The following is a 26,955-nucleotide window of genomic DNA, read 5'->3' as shown; positions in this document are numbered from 1 at the left end:
GTATTCTTTTAATTAAGAAAAATATTGATATAGCTCATCATTCTGCTAAATTGTGAAAAGTACAGAAAGCTTCTGAATTTCTTATCCAACAGAACATTATTTCACAGAACAGAACATGATTTAACATTATTTAACATTCAGTACTCCTACAGCAACCGAATTCACTTTTAGTTGTATAACGGCAGTGAGAATTTTAGTTTTATGAAGGCTTTTTAATGTATTAACTGATTTCAACAAAGTCACGACATGGACTCTGAAATGTTCAAACATTAGCTGAATGTCATACATTTTAGTGAATCTCAACACTAAATCATAAATCCATGATGGAAGTCCTTTAGTCAAGGAATGAAGTCATTGCTCTCTAAACTGCAGCTGAAAATTTTCATTTCCCTTAAATCCTCTGCTTTCTGTCTCCTTCTACCCTCTCTCCAGCCTCACTCTGCAATGCCCTAAATACTAATGTCTTTCCTCCCAGAAGGGCACACTCAACTTCTACTCTGCCAAAGATACCTCCCTCTCTCTTTTTAAAACAGATTTTTATTTATTTATTTTTAGAGGGAGAGGAAAGGATGGAGAGACAGAGGGAGAGAAACATCGATTGGCTGACTCTTGAACAACCAGGGACCTGGCCCGCAACCCAGGCATGTGCCCTGATCAGGAACCAAACTGGCAATCTTTCGGTTCACAGGCCAGCGCTCAATCCACTGAGCCACACCAGCCAGGGCAGAGTCTCCCTTTCTTATACCAACCAACTAGGGACCATGTCTTGGACTAAATAATAGCTGCTTAATACATAAATGATCATAGTTATTAGTGGTAGAATGTGTATTTTGAAGTAAAAATTCAGAACAAATGACATATACAGGTTCAATTCTGTCATAACTTTTCCTAAACCTTTATACAAAAATTTACAATCTTTTGCATTTTTCAATTTAATAAAAAATTAATTCAAAATAATTTGAAGTTGTCCAACTTTTGTTGCTTTAAGGACCTTTGTGGCAAACTATTGCTATTTATAGAATTATAAATATAGCCTAATAATTTTTCCACTGTTGATTTTTCAAACACATTAAGAAGCGATGATAGAAACAATGGAGTTACAGCCTGAAAATTTGAATTAGAGTTGCTGTTTAGGTCACTTATTAGATGTATTGTCTTGGACAAGCCAGGTAACTTCTGTGAACTTCAGTTTTATATGTAAAATATTAATGATTTTCTCATTACATTGCCAAATAAAATGGACAGTTCCCTCCTTCTGAGCTTCACTGCTACATCTGACTCTCTCTGTCCCCCCTCCATTCCTGAAATCCTGCTTGCTCGTGGCTCCATTCCCTCCCTGAATTTTCCTTTCTCTGACCATTCCTTCCCAGTCTCCTTGGAGGGCTTCCTTGCCTCTCTCACTTACTTGTGTTTGCCCCGGGTTTTACTCTTTGCTATTTTCTCCTCATTCTATACTTTTTCTTTAGTGATTCAGTACACCTTGGCAATTTAAATTACTTCTTTATCCTCATCTTTCTCCGTACGCCCCTCCCACTCGACCACCCACACTGAAATACTAGCACACCTGCAACTTGGCACAGCCGGCTCCCCCAGCTTAGTGTTCTGCTGGTTCCCTTAATCCCTTAGCTAGCTCCCACTCATCCTTTAGATCTTATGTAAGTGGTCACTTTCGCCAGGAAGCCTCTGACTTTACAAGACTAGGTTAGGTGCTTCCCCTGTGTGTTTCCTATAGCACCCCATGCTTACCCTGACTGTGTAGCATGGACCACAGTGTATGGTACCCCCTTTACCAGAATGTGAGTTCTTTGAGAGCAGAGATGGTATTTTGTACACCACTGTATCCACAGCACTTAGCACGTGTCTGGCATGTAGAAGACTCGTATATAATAATTGTTTACTGAATAAGTAAATTCCGCCAGTTTCAAGGTGAAGCACTTTATAAACAGTTAAGGCGTGTTTGGATATAATATATGACTATTATAATTATCATTATGCGGGAATATGACAGAATATACCAGGCATTACCAATATTTATTAAGCGTCAACTTTGCCAGGCACTCTGCTAAGCACTGAGAGATACAGCACTGAATAGACAGACGCTATCCCTATTCTCATGTTAATAGCCTCTTGGCAAAAACTTTCAACAAAAGCCTTGGAATAGGATTTGTGTTGGTCCAGCCTGCTTTGCTATCTGCAAACACAGGGAGGGTTCTAATATCGACCACACCGGATACAGACCGGAAGGCAGCATGCACCATACCCCAACCTTCCAGTTAGAAGCCTAACATGACGACTTCCATTCTCAGTCCACATTTCGCACTTCTCTTACTTCCACCCAGACTTTCCTCTGTACATCTGGTCCATTCTGTGCTCCCTTCCCAGATGGCAGGAGATTGGTTCCTTTCCAGTGCTAGCTCAATGCCCATTAAATAACAAACCCAAAAGCCTTCATGGGAAGACTTTCAATATCCAAGTAGTAATTATCAGAACTGAGAAGTTTAAAAGATCCCATTCCTTTGACTCAACTTTTATTCCCTTAATAAACTGTCTGTACTCTGCTTTTAAATCTGCTATTGGACATTTACAGAAATTTTTAAGGTTAATCTTTTGGAAGCTCTTGATTTCCAAGTATTCAATCTTTCACTCTTTATATCATGTCCTCCCAGTTTCATACTTTTACGTACATTAGTCAACACTTCTGCATCTATAAACTCCTGTAGAATTTGCTGCTTTACTGAGCACACAGGGCCCCTCCTCCCATTTCACAATTATGCTTGCAAGAAATACTCCTATGTATATTCATTTGTATCACTATCACTTTAATAAACTTACAAAATGAGAAGCTATAAAATTCAAAGTATTAACTTTAATAGTTTTCTTCAGAATCCTGATAAACAGTTTTGAGTTATGCAACCTTTTCACTAGGTACCACGATCCAAGTGTGGTGAGGGCTAAGTTACCTCAGTAGCTGTAGGGAAGCTGTTGTAATGCAGTTGCTTCGAAGTTCTTAACTGATAAATATTATCAGAATAATGATTTTAAGTATACATTATGAGTAAAATGAGATTTTAAAAGCTCCAGAGTAACTTTTAGCCATGATTCTTTTAATATCCTCTTACAGAGTAAACAGTTCACCATTCTTTCTGCCTTCGCCAGGCCCACTAGGCTATCTGGTCAACCGCTGCCCTCTCCACCTCTCTGTGCTCCTCAACTCTAGTCTACACTCCAGGTCTGAGGATATGGACTACACAGTGTATCATGGATCAGAGCTAAAATTCTCATCTGGGCTTATTAGGCTTTCTGCATGCTCCTGAAAATTCTCCAATTTCCTTTGTCTCCTCCCATTCCTCCAATCTCTCACGTAGGAAAAAAATATATATATGTATATAGAGGTATATTTTATTGATTATGTTATTACAGTTGCCCAATTTCTCCCCCTTTTCCCCCTCTGCCTGGTGCCCCCTTCCTTCAGCAACCCCCCTTTAGTTTATGTCCATGGGCCTTGCATATAAGTTCTTTGGTTTCTCCATTTACTATATTATTATTAACATTTCCCTGTCCATTTTGTACCTACCAATTATGCTTTTTAATCCCTGCACCTTTTCTCCTATTCTTCTCCTCCCCCCTCCCAGCTGATAACCCTCCAAGTGATCTCCATATCTATGATACCTATGATTCTGTTCTGGTTCTAGTTGTTCCCTTAGTTTGTTTGTTTTTTAGATTCAGGTATTGGTAGTTGTGAACTTGTTGCCTTTTTCATGTTCATAGTTTTGATCTTCTTTTTCTTAAATTAGTCCCTTTAAAATATCATGTAATAATGGCTTGGTGATGATGAACTCCTTTAGCTTTACCTTGCCTGGGAAGTATTTTATCTGCCCTTCCATTCTAAATGATAGCTTTGCTGGATAGACTGATATTGGATGTAGGTCCTTGCTTTTCCTGACTTTGAATATTTCTTTCCAGTCCCTTCGTGCCTGCAAAGTTTCTTTTGAGAAATCAGCTAATAGTCGTATTGTTACTCCTTTGAAGGTAACTCTCTGCTTTTCATTGCTGCTTTTAAGATTCTCTCCTTATATTTTACCTTTGGCATTTTAATTGTGACGTGTCTGGGTGTGTTCCTCTTTGGGTCCAACTTGGTCGGGACTCTCTGTGTTTACTGGACTTGTACGTCTATTTCCTTTGCCAAATTAAGGAAGTTTTCTTTCATTACTTTTTCAAATAAGTTTTCAATTTCTTGCTGTTCCTCTTCTCCTTCTAGCATCCCTATGATTTGGATGTTGGCACGTTTGGAGATGTCCCAGAGTCTTCTTATACCATCCTCATTTTTTTGAATTCTTGCTTTTTCTTTCTGTTCAGGTTAAATGTTTATTTATTCCTTATGTTCCAAATCATTCATTTGAATCCTAGCTTTCTTCCCTTCACTATTTGTTCCTTGTAGGTTTTTCTTTATTCCACTTAGTGTAACCTTCAATTCTTCCCTTGTGCTGTTGCCGTACTCAGTGAGTTCTTCGATCATCCTGATCACCAGTGTTTTGAACTCTGCATCTGATAGGTTGGCTATCTCCTTTTCATTTAGTTCTTTTTCTGAGGTTTTGATCTCTTCTTTCATTTGGGCCATATTTTTTTGTCTCTTCATTTTGGCAGTCTCCCTGTGTTTGTTTCTGTGTTTTAGGTAGAGCTGCTTTGACTCCCTGTAAAAGGCACCTGTAAATTGTGTGGGACAGAGCCTTAGGTAATCACCAGGGTGGAGCAACCCGATTCACTCTTTGTGGCTCTGTGTGGGAGGAGGGCTTGGAGAGGGGACTGTGCCCCTCTGGGATTTGCCAGGCACTCGTCCCGTTTCTAGTCATTTCACCCACTCCCCCTATGCAACTGGCGCCCTTCCAGCTGTTGTCCTTGTGTTAAATCCCAGAGTGGGTGGGTTTATATACATTTTAAGATGGTACGGGTCCTTTAAGAGACTTTTTCTGAAAATCCGACAGTTTCTTCCTCTGGCCCAACCCCCATTGGATTATACAGCCAGAAGTGAAGGTAATTTATCTTCCCAGCGCTGGAACCTTAGGCTGTGCGGTCTGGCCTGGGGCTGGGATCGCTGGCTCCCAAGGTAACCCTCCAGATTTTTATCCATCACAAGTGAATGTGGGACTGCTCGTGCCTGTTTTGCCGCTACCACTGCCTGTCCACCCCACACTGCATCTCTGTGTCTCTCCACCCTGTCTCCGCTTCTCCACCCCTCCTACCCATCTGGATGAAAGTGGCTTCTTTAAATCCTTGGTTGTTGGACTTCCATACAGTTCGATTTTCTGACAGTTCTAGGTGTTACGTTATTTTGAGATTTAGTTGTAATTCTTTTTTGTGGTTGTCCAAGGATGTGAAGTGTGTCTACTTACACTTCCGTCTTGACCAGAAGACCTCACATAGAAAAATATATTCAACAGACTTTTTCCACCTCCAAAACAATTCTTAAGCCACATCTTCATCAGCGATGTATTTTCCCAAACTAATTACAATAGTTATGGTGGTTTTCTCCACTTTAACCTGAGCATGGATCTGTTTTCTCCTTCAGTCTCTGACACCTCTGAATATATTTAGTCTTCTAAATGTATCTGGCACAGATATAATTTTTTTTGTATCATTGAATATCTCAGATGTATCAATCTTATTTAATTTCTTCATTTAACATTTTATTATGAAATTTCAGACATATACAAAATTAGAAAGACTCATATAAGTAACCCCCATGTACCCACCACCAAGCTTCAACAACTGTCAGTGTTTTCCATGGTCTTCAACAATGCAAGGTCTGTTTATTTTGTGCAACATCTGTTTCAGCATAATACACAAGTACTTTCTGATGCTTTAAGTCCTATTCCAGCTGCAACAACCACATCCTAGGCACTATGCAGTAGATATCCTCCTATCCCCTCATAATTATGTCCAGAAGCAAGCCCCATTACCTCTTGCTTTTTCTTTTCTTTTCTTTAAAGATTGTATCTATCTATCTCTAGAGAGAGGAGAAGAAAGGGTGAAAGAGAGGGAAAGAAACATCAGTGTGACAGAGAAACATCGATTGGTTGCCTCTTGCATGTACCCTGATGGGACTGAACCCACGACCTGGGTATGTGCCCTGACTGGGGACTGAACCAGTGACACCCAACCAACTAAGCCGCACTGGTCAGAGCAATCTCGTGTCTTTCATTCTCTCTTGGGAAGACTTTAAAGTAACCACTCAAAAAAAACAAACCTGTTAAGTTCTCACTTGATGAAGTTTTTAATAAAATTAACTTACATATATAAATAAAATGTAAAGATTTTTTTAAACCTACAATATATTAGAGGAAAGACCTGGAATGTCTGTATTGAATAAAGGGAAGTGATAATGTTTTTGTAAATCTTTAAAAAAAATTTCTACTTATTTATTTTTTATTGTGGTTCTTTCCTTTGTTCATCTTTTTAATATCTGGCTCTATAAAAGACAGGTACATTCTCATACTTGCTTCATCAAAATTATTGTGATATGTTGTTTTAACTGAAGTATATAAAGAAAACATGGCCTCACACAGATATGAAATTGGAAATAGAAGGACTTCACGGTCCCCTTAGGGATCTTGGGGATTCTGGTCATTCTAAAACCACATTCTGAGATTTGCTGAATTACAGAAAGAACATTCTATCAATTCACGTCAGGTTTCACTCCGAAAAGGGAATAGTTAGACTGAGTACTCACCCCCTCACTGTATTTTAGAATCCTAAATGAAGATTAGTTTAACAACTTAATTCCTGTACTCAGTAACCTGAATGCCAAAGGATTTTATATCTGGAATCTCACAGACTTTTCTTAATGTAGTTTTAAGTGACTTTTCTGTCTGGGAAGGCAGATGCAATGTCCTTGCCCACATTAAAGGAGGCAGCAGCAATGAAATTCAGCCCCACTGCACTTTTCTAAGTGTCTAAAATCTCAGGCAAACTAGTTGAAATGTTATCAAGAATGACTAGAGAGAGTATTCAAGATTGGGTGAAGTAGGTGGATGTTACACTCACCTCCTCCAGGACCAAATTGGAATTACAACTAAAATATAGAGCAAGCAACCTGAATAACCAACTGAAGACTAGCTGAAGAAAAGTCTTATAACCGAGGATTTACAGAAGAAGCCACATCAAGACTGGCAGGAAGGGCAGGGGCACAAAATAGGCTGGCCCTCCTCCCCCAGGCAGTAGCTGAGTTTCCAGAGGGATATCTCAGCTGCAGGGGTTCCCTGAGAAGCATGGGCCTCAACCCCAAGCCATGCTCCCAGCCCAGAGTACCAGAGCCACGAAGAGGTGCCCACATAACATATGGCTGTGAAGATTGGTGAGGTTTCTGTCTTCCAGAAAGACACAAAAGTCTGGTAGAGACACAAGTGCCCTCTTAAAGGGTGGATGCACAAAATTTCATTTGCAACCACTCACCCTGGGCTCTGGTGGAGGGAAGGTAGAGTGGACTAGAGTCTCATGAGCAAACACTGGGGTTTGTGCTCTGAGGAGAGAGCTGAAGGGATGACCTCCAGGGTCCCTGTGCTGAGTTGTTCTCTGATACCCCAGACACTATGTCTTTCTCGGGTAGAGCACTTCTCTCTATATGGCATCAGCCTGGGGCAAAGCAATAGCACCCCCTCCAGACTCCTTGCCCCACCCTGCAAAACTTGTGCATTTCTGAGAAGTCAGCTGCTTGGGCCAATGTGCAGAGGTCTGGGCAGGCTCAGTGACTGAGTTGTGAGGCTTTGAGGTGGGGGCTATTCCCCTCACTTTCCTGTGAACCTCACTGGTGCCTTCTCTTCATGGCAGATCTGTCATGAGGGCTCCCAGTGGCCCCACCCTTCAAAGTCCTGGTGGCTTCTGCGAAGGTCTGGGCAGAATCCGGGACAGACTGAGTTGTGTGGCTCTGGGGAGGGGGCCACTCACCCCACTTTCCCCAAGCCTGACAGGTGCCTCCTCCTCATAGGAGATTCACTAGCCCCATGCTGCTGACTCCCAGCAGCCCCACCCTGCTGAGATCTGTCTCCTGGCAGAGTCTGAGACAAACCGAGTTGTGTGGCTCTAGGATGGGGAACATTTTCCCTTGCATGCCCAACCGTGCAGAGCCTTCCCTTCATATGGCCAAACCTTCTTGGTCTGTCTGAGCCTGACAAACTCTGCTGGCCTCACCCTGATGACTACCTGAGTCCCTGCCCCACCACAAAGGTCTGTGGGCACCCGGTGGGGGTGCAGCTAGAATTGCTATACCCTGGGATATTTGCTGAGTGGCCTCAGACCCAGCACAGGCACTGAGTTTGAACCTGTATCAGTCTGATGAACACCACGCATGCCTACCTGGCGACACAATGAGAACCTGCCTCATGCAACTCAACTGCTGCCCCAGGTGCTTTCAGTCACTGAGCCTAATAGGCAGCTGACAGGCTACAGGCAGAGGCAGGTGAAGGCGATGTCAGGGTGCCTTGGGACTTTTGCTCCCAACAAAGCTACTTCATTTCACAGTCTATTTCATACATTTTGTATCCTACCCTTCTCAAAGTATTCCAAAAAATTCAAGAATAAAAAAGACTCCCAACCTCATTTTACGAGGCCAGCATTATCCTAATTCCAAAACCAGATAGACACTACAAAGAAAGAAAATTATAGGCCAATATCCCTGAAAACGTACATGCTAAAATCAAACAAAATATTAGCAAACAGTACCCAGGACTACATTAAAAATATCATACAACTTGATCAAGTGGGATTTATTCCAGGGATGCAAGGTTGGTACAATATCTGCAAATCAATACATGTGATTCACCACATAAACAAAATGAAGGATAAAAACCACATGACCATATCAACAATGCAGAAAAAGCATTTGATAAAATCCAGCACCCATTTATGACAAAAACTCTCAGCAAAGTGGGGTTAGAGGGAATATACCTAAACATAATAAAGACCATATATGACAAACCCACTGCCAGCATCATACTTAATGGGTAAAAACTACAGATCGGGAACAAGACAGGAAGGACCACTTTCATTTCTGTTAGTCAGCGTAGTACTGAAAGTCCCAGCCATGGCAATCAGACAAGAAAAAGTAAAAGGCATCTAAATTGGAAATGAAGAAGTAAAACTGTCATTTGCAGATAACATGATACTATATACAGAGGATCCTAAAGATTCCACCCGAACCACTAGAACTAGTGAGTGAGTCCAGGAAAGTAGCAGGATACTAGGCTGTGGGGAGATGAAAGGGAACAAAAAGACAACTCCCTGTGCCCATGGCATGTACACTGTAGTGGGGGTGTTACTGAACAACGTTGGCCAATTAGATTTGTATGGGGAGAGGGGAGGACAGAAATTCTATAAGGAATTAACTCAAGGTTTTTAGTTTGGGCAAATGGGTGGACACAACTACCATTAATTGAGATTAAATTTAAAAGCATATATGAGGCATCAGAAAATGAGTTCAGTTTTGAACATGTTTTACTACCTGTTGGAATTATATCTGGGGTCTGATTATACCTGGATTAAGAAACATGTATTTTTAGAGCTTATTATCTAAGACCTTAAAGATCACTTAATGCAATCATTTCATTTATCAAATGAAAAAATGGGAGGCACAGAGATTCAGTAACTTATCCAAGGTTGCAGGCCGTTCAGTAGAAGAACAAGGAAATAGACTCTAGGTTTCCTGACTTAGTCAACGACTCATTGCCCCCTGTCATTCTCCACTTTTACCTAATTTAAGTACATGAAACAATGAATGTATGTGTGTATATATGTATATATAAAAAATCTCCAACAGTAATACTAATTATATAAACTGGCACGGCAATTAGTGAGACAGGCTTTAAGAGGTTTTTGAAAATGACTTAATGGCCTGATAAAATGTTTCAACAATATAGTATACTTTTAGGCTGTAACAAACTAATTTCCAGGTTGAGTATTAAAGTATGAAGTTCAAGCCATGAGATAATATGTAAGTCCCATAATAGAATATAATATTAGGTACAAGAGATCTATCTAAAAATATGTATGCTAAAACCAAAGCGGGGTGGGATCAAGGGTGAGAAGTGGGAATGGCTTCAGTGGGGAGAGTGGTGGGGGGAAAATGGAGACAACTGTACTTGAACAACAGTAAAAACAAGGTGAAAAAGTAAAGAAAAAGAAAACAAAAAGAAAAAGGAAAAAATCATTAAAAATATATGTATGCTGATGTTCTTGTTATAGAATTTCATTGAACCTATGTTAGACCTCTAAATTGTCTGAATGTAATTAATTTTCCTTGATTTTTGATATGCAATTCAAACATTTCAAGAGCAAATAAAGTAGGAATCAAAAGAATTTTAAATCACAGCTCTGTACTTTACAATAACTGTTTCACTGCGTTAATAATGTATTATTTGCTTTCTCAAGGAGAACAATTGTCAAGACAGTGACAGCTTTAAATCTGCATCACGTCTAGACTTGTTTCAGCTTTTCAGGTTTTAGACAGAACACCTAATTACAAGTAACTGTTAAAACCTACCTCTTTACAGTCTTTGGAACAAGTAACGACATTGTTTTGAGCTTCACAAAATGTGAACCTAACTTTTTATCATTTTTCACCTGAATAAGAAATATAAGCTTAAATATAATGTAAGTACATTAAATTTAATTAATAAATGTATAAAATTATACTTTAAAAATTATATTATAAAACATACCATAAACCTCATCACAATTCAAAAATATGAAATTAGATCCTAGTTTTACCTACTTGACATAGTGACAGTTTTTTCCTTACCGATACATGATTCATTATTGATAACCAAGAATCTTACTTTCAACCTGCCTTGACAGTGTTCTGTATTAATAATATGTAATCCTTTGCATTCATATGAGTGTATGTGATATTTTTCAAAGGGCACTCACCATACTATGAGCCCCTGAAAGGTCAAAACTGTGCTCTCCTCCGTTCTTTGTCCTTAGCGTCTCACACAACAACTAGGACACAGCAAGAGCAAACTCAGTTCATACTTGAGTGAGTGGATGGATGACAAAGAAATAACAGGACAACTGTCCGATCCAAAATCAACCCAAATAAAACTTATGATTGATATCTCCAATAGGAGGGCCTATGACAAATTTATATATATGAATGCATGAATGAAAGAAATAGTAGAAAAGAAAAAAATAGAATTTACCTCAAACTAGATATAGAAAACCAGAAGCTGGGGCTTCAGGAAGTTGGCTTCCCAAGCAAATGGATGTGGTAGCCTGTGAAGGAGACTGCCCCTCCTCGCCCTCTCTGCAAGTGGAGGATGGCCTTTCAGCGAAGGACAGAGCTGGCACGGGTGCTGCGGGGAGGCAGACGAGTAGCTAACACCTTTATAGCCATCCTCTAAACCCTCCTAAACACTTCTAGGAGGGAAGGCATATGAGGACTAAATGGTAATGGAAAAAAAATGCAATAAAGATTAAAAAAAAAAAAACACTTCTAAGATGGGAAGGAGTAGGATTATTTAAGAGTTTCTAGGAAAGATTTCTTTCCCAAAAATATCTCCTCCGAGCTTTCTGAAATCCCACCAGCTAAAATATTTTGTTTTAGTTAACTATACATGGTCTTTCCCAACTCAAATTGACACTAGCAATTAGTGTCAATAAATGTTAACTTCTTCCCACCCCTATGATCACATTGTTTTAAGAGAAGGGTTGCTAACCTAAATATATCTACGACATTTCAAGTCCAGATTCCTAATGCCAACTCCAGCAGACTTTCCATCCCATCATGACTTCAGACTTGCCCTAACATTTAGACCAGGGGCCTCATACTCGGGCGTCTAGGCTCAGGTAATGCAAGTTAATATTATGTGGTGGAATTGACAGGTAATGGAAACAAGTGATGACTAGGTGTACGGTAAACAGGGAATGCTAGGGGCTAGGTGAAAGGACAGTGTGTGCTCTGAGCGTGGAAGCTCTGCTTAGTTCCAGGGAATTGTTTCTATGCAGAAACGTGGACCTTGTTTTGCCAAGCTCTTCCAATTTTTCAAGAGAGGCTGGGAATCCATATTCTAATATAAAATGTACCAATATTTAAGCATGTCTGTGGCTGAAAGTGGCTTTTGGACTGCCAATTTGTGGCCCCGATCTAAATAAACAGGCAGCACTAAGAAAATGAAGACAGAGGAGAGGCCAATTTTGGCCAGAAAGAGGGAGGCACAGTCAAAGAGGCGAAAAGGTGGGAAAGAGGCACGGAAGAGAAGGTGGGAGTCAAATTCCACCAACCTCAAAACATGACCCGGGAGCCCCAATCAGTCTTGTAATCTGACAGTAAAAAGGAAGAGATAACGAAGAAAAAATGGGGAGTGGGAGGGAAAGCAAAAGAACCAGCTACTGAACAGTTACTAGATGAGACATACCGCATCAGATGCTTTCACATGTGGGGATGCAAGGAAAAAATTCGTACTCATTGGGGAAAGAGGGTAATGTATCAAAATACTAACAGTAGGTGTGTCAGATTTTGAGACACTCCCCTTCCATTGTTCATAAGCATACAGATAGTATGGTTGTATTTATAATAAAAAACACATTTGACTAAAACTTGAATATTTTAGTTAAATTTCTGGGCACAGATCCACCCATTCTGGAGTGTAGAAAGTATAGTACCTCAAGTCAAACCAAACTATGCCCTGCATATTTAAATAGAAAAAGGCAAAAAAAGAAAGAAAATACAGCAATTCCAAGTGTCTACAGTATGTAAGTTTGCAATTATAAAACCAGAAGAAAGAGAACATGAAAGAAACCACACAGGTGATGTCGATCACAGATTGATCAAATAAGAACAGAAATATGTGAGATTGTTAAGAATGTCATAGATCATTTTCCCTTGAAATTACAGACTACCGAGATTTGTGTGCTTGTGTGTGTACAGCCTACATACCATTAAAGGTACTGAGTCCTCTCTTCTGTAAAATCTTTTAGATGTCGCACATCTGTTACATACTTTTCTACATTTACGGCATTGTTTTCTTTCTTTTAGGCATGCATTTTTATTTAAAGAATATTTTACTTGCCTTTAGGGAGTTTCAAAGGTAACAGCACATTTTACTTTTTTTCTACATGAACTATGTCATTCCCATCCACTTGGTTTCTAAGGAATAAATCCCCAATTAATCATATACATGTACACACACACACATTCAGTTTTCATTTTGTTCACGAATGAAATCCTAACCTAAATACTTCAAGTGTAATTTCAGGGGAAAAATACTGTTCAAAAACCTAGATAATGCATTCCTTTGTTGATACTAAATATAGTCACCTCAAGATGACATACATTTGACAATGATCAGTCTCACATGTCGGATTTTTTTAAATGGCACAGATTCCATTGTAAGGTGAGCAGGAAAAATTACTATTCACCACATTTCAACCTTAAATGGATCTGAATGTGTGAATCTTCTATTAAAACTGAATTATATCAATACTGTATGAACGGAAACTGGATTTAAACGATTCTTCTGTGGCTTTTGCTTAGACCTCTTTAAGGGGGTTGCTGCAGATAAATTACAGAATTGTACACATTTTTCTTCACATTATTCCAGTCAAATATATAATATCTTGAAAGATGAGGGACCTAATATCTGTGAGGAAAAATCTGAACTAACTACATAAAATAATCAAAGTTCATTTATACTAAATATGCTTCCCCCCAAAATCCCTGTTCCTAAATTTGATTAATTATGCCCTTTTCCACCTTACCATACTTCAAAACTCAAAAATATTTCAGAGACTTATACATATTCTGAGTTTTCTTAAAGGGAGCAATTTAACCTGTGGAAGGATTACGGGAAAAAATAAATGTGGTTCAGTCAATGTTGCGTGACTAAGATGATATAAATACTTAACCTTATTTAAACACACTACCCAACACATAGTTATGTTGTGACTCGCAGGCCAATGGGCCTGTTACATGAATTCATTAACAAAATTTAGCTGATGAATGATGCTCCCATTGCTTTGCTCATGGGACTAATCTCTTTCTTATAAATGACTTACTGCTTTTCTCTACCTGCCTCTTTCCCAAGGACAGACATTTTGTTAGGACATAGCCTTATGCTATTTTTACCTTGTTCTCTATCTCTCTCTCCCCAACCCCCTCCCCGTTCTAGTTATGGACCTTTAATAAATATAACATAAAGATCTCGAAGCCATTGCAATAATCAACTCACCTCTCAACTTATTTTCTTTACAAATGACAACAGTAATACATTTTTAGCATTTGTAGAGCATTTCACAGTTTACACAGTTGGAATGGCTTGGCGTTTTAAAAAAATATAGAGACAACGGAGGTTTCAAGAACTAACTACATGATTTCACTTCAGCTTCCAGTTCCACTAGCACAGCCCTCAACATCCCACCTCGGAGAGAAGCGAAAGAATAGTTTGGAAGGAGGGGGTGGGTGATAGGCTATTAAACCACATTTCACTCCCCAGCCTCCCCAGGGACGGATCAGGAATAATTTCTCTTAAAAATTACAGGCACAGCTGGCGGAGACCGAGACCGTGCCCGGGGCACGTGGTGGGGACGACACTGAACTTTACCTGCCTGGACCCCCAAGCTAGAGCTCAAGTACTAGCACCCACTCCGCTCACGGGGGGCTCTTCCCCGCGGGAGTGGAGAAAGCACCCGAAACTCAACGAACAGGGCTCCAGCGGAGCTGAAGCGGGGCGGCGGGGCAAGGAAATCGCCTCCAGAGCCCGAGGCCAGTTGAGGCGGGGACGGCGAGGCTGCCCCGGCTCTGCCCTCCGCCGAGGCCGCGGTCCCGCGCGCAGCCACAGCGGAGAGAGGTCGGTGCGCCCCGGCGCCGCGGGGAGGCGGGCCGGGAGCCTGGCGGGGAGCGCCCCCCTGCAGCCCCCGCCGCCGCCGGGAGACCCGACACCGCCGCCGCCCCCCGCCCCACGCTCCCCCCGCGCCGCTTCTCACCCTCCTGCAGCCCGCGGCGGGCGAGTGCCCTCGTGGCGCGTGGAGAGGCTGCGCGCGTCCTACGCCTGGGTGTGGGCAGGGGTCTGGGCGCCTCCGCCTGCGCCGCTCCAGCCGCCGGGAGCCCTCTGGCTGTCGCCGCCGCTGTCTCCGGCAGCAAGTTTCCATAAAAGTCCTGGTGCGCAGCCTGTTCCCGCATTCCAGGCGGGCCCAGCGCCGGCTGCAGCTGTTCCAAAACCCAAGGCCAGTCCCCGCCAGCCCCCCCACCCCTCCCTCCGCCGTGTCGCGCGGAGAGGGGTGGAGAGTCGAGGAGGCAGGCAGGCGAGGGGGGCGGTGGCTGCTAACTTTCCTGTAGTCTCAGGGCTCTCGGTCCTCCTCTGTGGGAAAGGGGGGATCCTGGAAAGGAATTGATAAATAGGCTGAATGGCTCCCAGCTACCCACAGCCGGTTTGCCCTAGAGCCCCCTTCTCTCAGCCACTCCACCAGCCCAGGTTTCTACTGCCGAGAGAGCAGGGCGGCAGTCTGGGGACCACCTTATCTGTCCGTTGCTCACATTTTCTTGGTACGGGTCTTTAATCCAAATAGAGTGGTCGACAGAGAAACGTGGAAGGAGGAGGAATAAAAGGAAATAATAATGATATAATCTTCCACCTTTCTTTAATTGAACGCAAAAAGGCATCTGGGAGTCTTAGCACCCACAGAACATTTCAACCTGGACCACAGGCCTGTCGATTATACACATCAGGTTGTCAGTATGAAAACCTGAAACGCACATCCAGAGAGGGCGTTATTGTGGTGGGACAGATCAATTGTTCACTCCATGCAGAAAATGAATATAAACAAAGTAATTTAAAAATTGAACTAGCATCCACACAGATAAACCAGGGACAACTATATCCAACTTCCAGCGCCGAGCAGACAATAGTGCTCAGGTTATATTTTCAGGGATGTTGAAAAAAACTTTTGTTCTTAACTATAACTTTCCTTCTCTGCCCCATTCCCATTCGCTATTTACTCAGAATGAAAATTCTTTTGTGTAAGCCATTCATTCCTTCTTCAGTGAAAGTCCTAGAATGGTAATTAAAACAGCTATTTAAGCTTAGTCTAATATAGTGATAGGTGGCCTGAATCATCTCCCTCACCCCCTTGCGCCCTTCAATACCATCACCTTGACCTTCAGTTCATGGAACTTTACATGGTCATTCTAGCTCAGGACCTTGGCACAGGCTGTTCCCTCTGCAGGAAATCCTCTCCCCCTGCCCCTCCCTCTTTATCTACCAAACTTCAACACAAGCTTTGGCTGTCTTCCGAAGTGTTGCTTTCTCAGAGAGGCCTTTCACCCCAATCTATACATGTGCTCTGTTATAAAGTCACTCCATCCTTTCTCCCTTACACTTATTGATTTATAATTACACATTTTTTAATGATTTAAATGACTAGAAGCCCTCTTAACTGATTTCCTCTCACCAGATTCACCAAATTAAACAAAGCTCTCCACTCTAATTATAAAACTGGCAGCCACCCACAACATGCAAGGCCTACTTCTTCTCCCATCAACTCATCATTCATTCAACAAACATTCAGTTCTAGGTACTGAGGACGCAGTACCGAAAAAACAAATACAAAGCCCTGCCAACGTGGAACATACATTCTGGTGGAGGACGGTAGGCAATAATAAGCAAATAAACAAACTATGCAGTACTTAGTGATATGCAATATGGATAAGACCAAGGCAGGGAAGCAGGGAATGCTGGGAATGGGATGGGTGGATTTCGTACTTTCAGGTAGAGTGGTGAGGGAAAAATCTCATATGAGTAAAAGTCTTGAGGACAGCGAGGAAGTAAATATCAGGAGATACCTGGGGGAAGCGCAGTCCAGAGAGAGGTAGGAAGGCCCCAAGGAGGAGCCTATCTGACTTGTTGTAGGAAGAGCGAGGTGGCTTGTGTGTGTGGAGCTGAGTAGGAAGAGGGTGATCTAATAGAAAGGGGAGCAGGGCAGGAGACAGACTGCGGAGGACCCTTTTTGTACCCTTTGGCTCTGAGTAAGATGGGTGGCCATTGGTGGATTTTGAACAAAGTAGTGACATGATCTGACATTTTTATCATGCTCACTCTGGCTGATGCATTACAAGTACACTAAATGAAGCAGGGAAGTCAATTAAGAGGCTTTCAAAATAATCAAGATGACAGGTAATGAGAGACTGAATTAAGGTGATAGCTGTGAAGACAGTTAAGAAATGCTAGGCACTTTTTTTTCTCAGTACATTTTTTCAAAAATAGAACTAGTAGGAAGTTGGTACCACTGAATATGAGGTGTGCAGAAAAGAAGTTTTCGGCCTGAGGATCTGGAAGAATGAAGTTGTCATTTACTAAGGCTGAGGAAGACTGGAAGGAGGAGGCTAAGGTGGGTGTGGTCAGGAGCGCAGTTCTAAACACGCTAAGTTTCAGGCCACTATTAGAAATCCGAGATCTGCCAATCTGTATAAACATTCCTTACATATTTATCATGAATCAGTTGGGTTTGTTCTCAAACTTGATCATATAAGTTGCATGGTATTGAAATTACATCCAGTAAATGTTACAAAAAATATAAAAGCTAAGAGAGTTTTCTCTAAAAGCTAAGTTGAATGCTCTGAAGATGGATGATAAAGGCAAATAGTTTACAAAACTTGCCATCAAACTAGGTGTGGGCAAGACAAATTTAAAAGATTGGGTACAAAATTATAAAAATCAAGGGGAATCAGCATTTATTGCTTTCAAGTAATTTTTTTTCTCCTTTAAAAGGGAATTGGAAATTATAGATGATTTACAGATGTCATTTTTGCGACAAAGATGTTTCAGAATATCAAATGGACCCATATTCCAATTAAAGACCTTGACCTTACATCAAAAGATCAGCCAAAGAATGTACATTTATTCATTTAAAATTAAAATGTCTGCACTACCTATGTATAATTCATTATGATTCCCTGCTGTGGTATCCAGCCACCAAGATGACCCCAAAGGATTTTGCCTCCTCGTATTCACACCCTTGTGTAATCTCCTCTCACAACGTGTCAGGGTTAGTCTGTGTGACTCATAGAATCGGGCACAAGACATGCTATGTCACTGCCAGGTCTAGGTTATAGTAGATACTGTGTCTTTTGCCTTGATCTCTCTTGGGTTATTCACTCTGCAGAAAGCCAGCTGCCACATTTTATTATTTATTTACCCTCACCCCAGGATATGTTTATTGATTTGCAACAGAGAAACATCAACGTGAGGGAGAAACATCAATTGATTGCCTCCCATATGTGCCCCAACCGGGGATGAAACACAGCAACCTTTTGGTGTACAGGACGGCACTCCAATCAACTGAGACACCTGGTCAGGGCAGCCGCCATGTTTTAAAGATACTCAGGCGGCTGTTAAGAGGCTCATGTGGCAAAGACCTAAAGTTCCCTGACAACAGCCATGTGAATAAGCAAAGCTGGGAAGCAAACCCTCCAGCCCCAGTCAAACCTTCAGATGACTGCAATCTCAGGAGAAACCCTAAGCCGGAACCATCAAAACCAGCCATTCCTGGACTCCCAACTTTCAGAAACTGTGTAAGAAGTATTTTAATAAAGAGGTGTATTTGTTGTTTTGAGCTGCTAAATTTTGGGATAATTCGTTATGCAGAAATAGATAACAAATACACCTGCTTTAACCTATTTTTAAAAATTATTCATCTTCTATTACATTAAGCACTCGGTCCTGTTTAAAGTCCCTGGGCCTTTTCTCTTACAGAGTGATATTAAATAAAAGAATTAGCAAAGTCCTGGAATTAATATATTTCAAGTGCTTTCAAATGTCAACATGCTCCTCTATATTCAAGTATTATTTCAAACATAACAAATTATGAAAGTTCCTGAATTTCTTATATATAAATGTGCATTGCAAAAGCCTTTGCGGCACACATAAGAGACAGTTAAAAGCAAAACACTGAGGTGGTGTTTGATGTATCAGTTGCTTTGCTGTGGCTTTTAAGTAAAAAATAAAGTGTCATAGAAGAAAAGTTTGCTTTTGTTCCTGTACTGAAATCAGTCCTTTCCTGCCCAAAAGATGAAGGATAACTAAGGGTTCTGACTGTGCAGGTGTAGAAAAAAAACAAAAAAAGAACCTCAGCAAAATGGCTGTGCAGCCTGATCAAAGATGTCAGTAGCATAGGAGAGAAAGAGATTAAAGGCGAAATGGCAGGGGAAAGTATTACAGAATACAGGGTACAGGAATAAACACTACGTCAAAAATAGGAGTCAAAAGTAACACAAGAACAGTAAGAATGATGATAGTGGATAAACTGAGTGAGTTTATAAAGATTTCCTGCCCAGTCCTACAAATGTTGTAAATAGGTCACTGAGATGCTTGTATTGAAGTATTTTAAACATACAGAGAGAGATGTTTATTTTATTTTTTAACAAATATTTTATTTATTTTCAGAGGGAGGAGAAAGGAGGGGAAAGAGAAGGAGAGAAACATCGATTGGTTGCCTCTCGCACACCCTCAACCCAAGCATGTGCCCTGACCAGGAATCAAACCAGACCTTTCGGTTTGCAGGCCAGCATTCAACCCGCTGAGCCACACCAGCCAGGGCCAGAGAAAGATGTTTAAAGTGCAAAACATTAAGTTCATGTGGTGGAATCAAAGAGGGTGGCATGAGATGACAGTGTGGCAGACGACAAAACAGGATGGGATTGAGATTCTGATCTGGTTTCTCAGTCTATCTCAAACCCTATAACCTAGCAAGGAAGAGATTCCATTCATATTTGTATGCTTTGCTTATTAAATTATATACTGTTTAATAGCTTATGAGTATAATTATGTACATTTTTCTATACTGTACATATTTAATTATCCTAAACTACACTTCTTTATTAAAAGCCCCAAATCAAGAGTACTAATTTTACATTGAGGTAAACCCTTCTCGTCATCAGCTGTCTACAGTGGTATCTGGGCTGCATCGCTCTCCTTGACTAAACGTGTCTGAATGCCAACCAAACACTGGTGGGAAAGGGCAAGGTCTGAATAAGGATGGATGCATGTACACCAATAGGATAAATTTATATTGTGTTTGATGGCATTATTAATCAAAACATTTTAAACTATTAAAATGCAAGTACTTGGACTTTATTCATTTTTAAACTGTCTTTCCTCTCAGTTAGTACATGAAGAAAACATTTACACCTGATTGTTGGGAACTGCCCTGCCTGGTTTCAGAAACTGTAACCCCTTGTGGCTAAGGCTGAGTAAAAAGACCTTGGGGCCATAAGCTACTTAGGAGAGAAAGCTTATCTTCCTTGTAGGGGCACCGCCTCTGCACCCTTTCACCTCACTCTGTTTGGCCTCGGGTGGATGACTGGTTAGCCAATGACGGGTAAGATTCCTCAAAGGAGGGATGACGACCTAAGACAGACATGGTTGTGAAGGGGCCCTCAGGGAAGGACTTGGGGGGCTATAGAAAAAGGGGGTGATGGACCCTCACCCCTGGGCTTTGACATAGCCTGAGTCCTCATTCTGCCTGCAAGGAGTCTCCTAATCGCTTGGCTGCCTTACTTCTCCTGCCTACCTTAAGCCTGAAACAATGCTGGAGGTGGGTGCGGCTCTGTGCTAGAAAGGACAGGTTCCCTGGGGTGATCAGACCTAAGAAAGAATACATAAAATCCTATGAAACTTACTTTGCTAATACCCTCAATTTAAATGATAAGGGTCCAAGCATGAAATGAGTTTGTTCCCCAAAGTTTTATGGCCCTTTAGCCATCTGACCCTGACTCTAAATAAGCCCTCATAGCTCTTTGAATGTTATATATTGTTTGATTGTTACTGCCTGACAATGATTGATGAGCTTTACATTTATATACGCCCTGTATTCCTATGCAAATAAACCCAATAAAAGCCCATTGAGGAATAGGCTCCTGGCCCTGCTCCTTTGAGAGATTGGCCACCTTTCCTCCCCTTTCCTCTATCAAGTCACGGTAGAGTTATTCTCATCTGCAGGGGGGCGGGGGGGGGGGGGCTGTGGGCGGAGCCCCCCCCACACTTGATTTCAATGCTTCTGCAGTTGTCTGTGTTCTCTATGCTTGTATATGAGTCTTTTATAAAGACTGAAAGTACAACAAGTATGCCCTTGCAATACATAAGCATTGTATGAAATACTCAATATGCCAGCAAGATACACCATCACTTTTTTATTTGGCAGTAGTAGAAATACATCCATGTTACAGTGCTTATTTTGGATAAAGAGCCAGTGCTGGGTTTTGTTTTGTTTTTTGCTACTGCAGTGTTTCACTTTTACATAAACTAGTTAGTGCAGACCTTACATTTAGGAAATACACACATTTACTGATGGTATCAGCCAAGTAAAGTTAATACATGGTTGTTCTCAAACTAAGCAAAACATAACACAATGTAATCATTAGGAACAAAACCCAGGATGCCCTTATTTCCATTAATCATAGATTATACAAATTCCTAAGTCTCACATACAGAGATATTTCTAAATTTGATTAATCCAAGCAAATAACCAAAAATTTGAATTCAGCCTAATTTGTAAAATACTTTGAAATGTACGTTCCAAATAATTCCGTAATATGTTCACATTAAAATATAAGCAAATTATGTTACAAACATAATTTAAAACTTCTGATTATGGAAGGTCACAGAGAAGTATATTAAATGTTACTTTGGCATTCCTATTTCATATGTTTAAAGGAGATAAAGCATTCTTTTGTAATGCAAATAATCATTCCTTAGCTAAAAGTACAAAATGTTACATCTTTAAGGCAAGAAAAAGTTTGTAAATATTTTTATAAAGTCAATTAATTCAACAAACTAATATAATCATAGTAAATGGATGTAAATAAAGAATACTAGGAAAGTTCTTTGGAGCTGACTGTAACACAATGAAAAACTTGGCTTCTTTTTAAAAAGATAATCTCATTTTGACATTTAATAAACATATTGTAAGTTTTAGAAATAACTAGCCTTTTAGTTAAAAATTTAGAGAAACCAAAATAGAAAAAAAAAAGCCAAATATAAATCACCTGAACACTCATCTTTTTTCTCCCAGAAAACAGAAGGGGGAAAAAAATCTGTTTTCTCAGGACTAATTCCGGGCCCTCGTATAATCTACATACGGAAGCGGACAGCAGGACTCATGTGCAGGCAATGGCGGTTCTCTGATAATACTACCACGAGTGAATGTTAAACTGGGTTTTATCCCAAAAGGTTTTAAACTAGTTTAAATCACTTTCTTTTATTTTTAAAAACATTAACTGTTTAACCCAATTTCAAGGAAAATTACAATTGGTATATATGCCTTAAGTGCTTTTCTGTGGTCAGAAATATTTTAAAGAGAGATTTCTTTTTAAAAAGTCGTTTTCTTATCATACAATGAAGAAGATTTTTTTCCCTATACTTATTACCCTGAAATTCTATTTGGTCACTCTCGACTCTGTTGTTAGAGGCCACAGAGAAAGCACTTCCCCAAGTAGTAGCTACTGAACTGTCCAGAAACTAATCAAACTCAAGCCCTTAATTTAGACAAACCAAACTCTTGAATATGGCCAACTTTTTTTTAAGGTGAAATAAAAAAGAAAAAAGAAAAACACCTTCTGGAAAGCCATTCATCCTACCTGATGAAATAAATTCTTCAATTATTTTACGTAGTAGCAGCATTACTAAATAGTGCAATTCTTCAAAATAGATTTCAAACAGTATCTTCCTCAAATAAAGGAGTAATCAAGTTTACTTACAGCTTTGTTTATAAAACCACAGCTTAAAATACTTAGCCCCCACCAACAGGAAAATTAATATCAACAACAATTGTCTTGCCTACATGATAATGGGAATGTGTGTGTACATCAGTGTGTATGTATGTGAATCATTCAAGGCCAGTGGTACCTCAACAAGAAGCTAAAAATACAAGATATAAATTAAAAAGTAGAATATTACATAATGGAATTTTTATCTTTGATACTTCTAATGATATTCCTCCATCAATAATAAGAATTATAAATAGCTGATTCTTAAATTAAGAATATATATAAGGAAAGTCAAAGAGCTATATACTCAAAAGTTATGAGAATAACATGTCTTATTGTTTAGTGCTATAACCTGTACATTATGGAACACGGTGCATGCAAACAGCATGAAGGTGTTGAATCTCATATTTTGTAACTACTGTTACTTAAATGTGGCATATACATTTAATACCTTAAAAGATTATGCTTCCCCCCACTTTTCATTTTCTATTCATTAATCAGAAACTAGACACTTAAATCTAAAAACGCATTTTAAAACTATATTTAAATCCTTCTGGGTAACTCACTCCCAAAATGAATAAAGCCCACTTTAAAAACAAAACCAACAAATCCAATCCATTGACATCCTGAGTCAGCCACTTCTAGTAAGTGGTATATGATTTAGACACAAAGTCAATACAACTCTGAAAGTATCTAATATACTCTAAAGAACCTCACTTATATGAACAACCCATTTGTTCATATATTTATCATAAAGGACAAGAAATATACTTCTATACCATTAAAAATAATGTGTCAGTGTCCTTTGATGGAAGACTGGATAAAGAAGATATGGCACATATATTCTAAGGAATATTACTCGGTCATAAGAAAAAATGAAACACTGCCATTTGCGACAACACAAATGGGCCTTGAGAACATTATGCTGAGTGAGATAACTCACTGAGAAAAAGCTGAGAACCATGATTTCCCTCACACGTGGGGTCTAAAACTGACACTCACAGACACAGACAGCAACACTGTGGTTACTGGAACTAAGAGGGTGGGGGATTAGTAGGGTGTGAAAGGGGGGCCGAAAATGTGGTGACAGAAGGTGGTCTGACTGAGGGGTGGGCACACAGTGCAGCACACAGAGCGTGGACCACAGAAATCTGCACTTGGAACCTCGGTGACCCCACGGACCAGTGTCGCCCCAATCAAGTCAGTGGAAGTATTTTGTTCTACATTCACAGGGGAGAAAAACCCCTTCTTTAAAACCTCACTAAGATTCAAAGTACGAATATTTTACAAATATGGATATAATATGACAAAATGTACTAAGTTCTCTGTGAGAATAACTAAAAACCAGTTTTGTAGAAGGAGTAAGGAGAAATCATTTTACTGTACCAAGATTAATAACTTCAGATGTTGGGAAAGAGTTTAAATACTACACAGAAAAAATTTTAATTGCCTGTCATAGTTAATAAATGTTATCTTTTATACAATATTCATTTAAGAGAAAAATGCTCTAATCTATAAAAAGATAAAAGAAATTTCTTTAGTGTCTCTATTGTAACTCATAGGACCAATAGTAATATATTTTGGAAACAGTAAATCTAATATAAACTTATAACTCCTAAACATCTCGGTGTCAATTCATTTCAATGTTTTATAACAATACTCAACCACTGCAATTTATTTGATTCAAATTCATAAGCAAATGCACAAGCAATAATGTAAGCAGTACATATTAAATACCACTATTGTCTAAATGTGATTAAACAAATGAATAACTTTACAATTAAAAATACATTTTCAGGCAAAGTTAAGCTTGTCGACACTGGGAGTAATACATTCTTGTATGTGTGGGCCACGGGGGCCTTAGCTAAAGTGTTTAATTTCAAGATGCACAGCATAAAAACAGAGCTTTTGAGAATGATACTGGATACTTCAGACAGCTTCAAGACGACAAGTCAATTAACTCCCAAGTACTGGCTTCAATTCAAGCAATATTTCTATAAAATATGTAACATTTCACAACTTAGATTGTTACCTAAAGACTACAAAAAGCTGCTTTGGATACACTACACAGGGATTCAATGACAGAACTTCTGTGTAAGTACAGTGCGGTCACTCACTCTTTACTAGACCGGTTTCCCTCCCTGAGTCCATATCCACCAATTCTGTGTAATGTTACAGAATCAGTAGTTACCTTAAAACAGTTCACAGCACACTCAAACCATCTGAGTTTCACAATACTTATTGCACTTTGGCTTCCACAAGGCCACTGGACATGATATGACCATGACTACTTGTACAACTACTTGTATGCCTCAGCGCGTCAGCTCCAAGACAGGCCATTAAAAGTTCAGTGCGGCGAATGAGTAACTGCATGAGGTCTTCGGCCAAAGTCTCTATACTGGAGTAGCGTACTTTCTCGAAGTCAAATATGTCTTTGAGAAAGAAAAGAACCTGATTCTGGAAAATAAACACAAAACAAATTGGCACTTATTAGATCAAAATTATATTAAATCCAAATGGTTAGTAATGTTGTAACATGCATTAAATTAGGAGTCAGAAGGCCTGAGTTCCAGTGCTATTTCTTTAAAAAAATATTTTAAATTTATTTATTGATTTTAAAGAGAAGAAAGGGAGAGAGAGGGAGTGGGAGAGAGGGGGGAGGGGAGAGACTGAGAAATCGATTTGTTGCTCCACTTATGTATGCACTCATTGGTTGATGTTGATTCTTCTATGTGCCCCGAGCGGGGATGGAACCTGCAACCTTGGCATATGGGGATGACGCTGTAACCAACTGAGCTCCCCAGCCAGGGCTCCAGTGCTAGTTTCCTATCTCACTGGAAAAGGGACATTGAACAAGTGATTAAATCTCTTTGGGGTCTCATTTTCTTTTTCTGTAAAATAAGGGGCAATATATCTTGTCCCTTTTTTACTACTCAGGGTTGATGTTATAATAAAAAAAAAATCTACAGAAAATGCCCGAAAACCCTAAGGCGCTGTATAAAGGTAAGGGGCTGGTATTATTCCTTTCCCAATAACTGAAGTTTTCAATGTTACCTATGAGCAGTGGTACTACTTTAGGACAGATCAGTAAACCATTTCCAATAATTATGACTTACAAGTTTTACATCTATGTTTTTCTGTATATAAAAAAACTTAAGATACATGAAAAATAACTTCAGGTCCCAAATCAGTGGAAGAATGAAGACTATTCATTTTAGTAAGTTAATACTTATGCCCCCACGCATTTTAAGCAGGTTGCAGCAAGTCTCAGGCTGTTATGCCATCGTGAAAATAAAAGTAATTTTGAAGAGTAAAACACAGGAATATTTCACTTCTGTCCTAGAGAAATCAAGTGCTAAGAAGTACGAAGAAGACATGCCTCTTAGACTCACTGGGTATCGTACCTGGAGGGTCATTAGCAACCCACCTGTCAAGCTCCCTCATTTTGCAGATGCAGGAGGACAAAGCACGATTTGCCCAGAGTCAGACTGTTTGCTAATGACAGACTCGATCCCCAGTCCAAATTTTCCCCACTAAACGCACACTTCAACTTATATTTGGGAGGTTACGTAAACTAGTCAAAAAATAATGAGTGTTGAATGATAGCAAAATAAACATTTCCTAAATCATGTACATAAATGCTACATTAACAGCACATAAAAATAATTTTATTTTTGTAATGAAAGGCATAGCAAAACATCCAAACTTTCAAACATAAAAACTTTCAAATTCATACTTGCTTCTATGTACTTTTTTATTTACTCCTTGAAACTCTGCCTGAACTCAAGGCCATTAAAAGAGTGAGGCTTTTCTTGGCACTCTGCCAAGCAGAAAACTCCGCAATGACCTGTATAACCTGTGTTTTGGCAAACTTAAACTGCTGGCATTGGGATACAACTTTAGACTCTCGTGTTATTTCTAACAACTGGGATTTTATCATTCCTATTGCCTTGAACCAGAACTTCTTTCTAAATCGCCACATGAGCAATAAAGACAAATATTTACTTCGTAAATTTCATAAGCATCCAGGCATGAAGAACAAACCGTCTACAGCAATTTGACTAGAACATCATAACCCCGTCCAAGAACACGCATCCATCACTGAGGGAACTGAGAAGGTGATGGGCTTGCATCTATTCCAGGGTAAAGCACCATGTCTATATAATGCTGATCCATGAGCATCTAAACTCTGAATTTAGGTGACTTTTATA

The 26,955-nt window shown here is 39.9% G+C and overlaps 2 protein-coding genes across 10 annotated transcripts in view; both read right to left on the bottom strand.

Annotated features, from left to right (window-relative positions):
• NEXN (nexilin F-actin binding protein) overlaps window positions 1–15,267 on the bottom strand; it is a 58,479-nt gene extending 43,212 nt beyond the window's left edge. For 2 of the 7 annotated variants that reach the window (XM_053919893.2, XM_053919892.2), the window contains exon 1: window positions 14,971–15,266. The gene's annotated coding sequence lies outside the window, so the exon portion shown is untranslated. Of the gene's footprint in view, window positions 1–14,970 lie in introns of all 7 variants that reach the window. The other 5 variants (XM_053919896.2, XM_053919895.2, XM_053919898.2 and 2 more) reach the window with 4 other exon arrangements.
• A 5,887-nt stretch (window positions 15,268–21,154) lies between these two features.
• MIGA1 (mitoguardin 1) overlaps window positions 21,155–26,955 on the bottom strand; it is a 77,552-nt gene continuing 71,751 nt past the window's right edge. For all 3 annotated transcript variants that reach the window (XM_024565416.3, XM_071220943.1, XM_024565417.3), the window contains one exon: window positions 21,155–25,201. In XM_024565416.3, coding sequence (XP_024421184.1) covers window positions 24,983–25,201 — 219 coding nt within the window. In that variant the 3' untranslated portion in view covers window positions 21,155–24,982. The remainder of the gene's footprint in view (window positions 25,202–26,955) is intronic.

The sequence above is a fragment of the Desmodus rotundus genome, chromosome 3 (assembly GCF_022682495.2).
Source record: "Desmodus rotundus isolate HL8 chromosome 3, HLdesRot8A.1, whole genome shotgun sequence".
Classification (NCBI taxonomy): Eukaryota; Metazoa; Chordata; class Mammalia; order Chiroptera; family Phyllostomidae; genus Desmodus; species Desmodus rotundus.
This window is presented reverse-complemented; position numbering and strand designations above follow the sequence as displayed.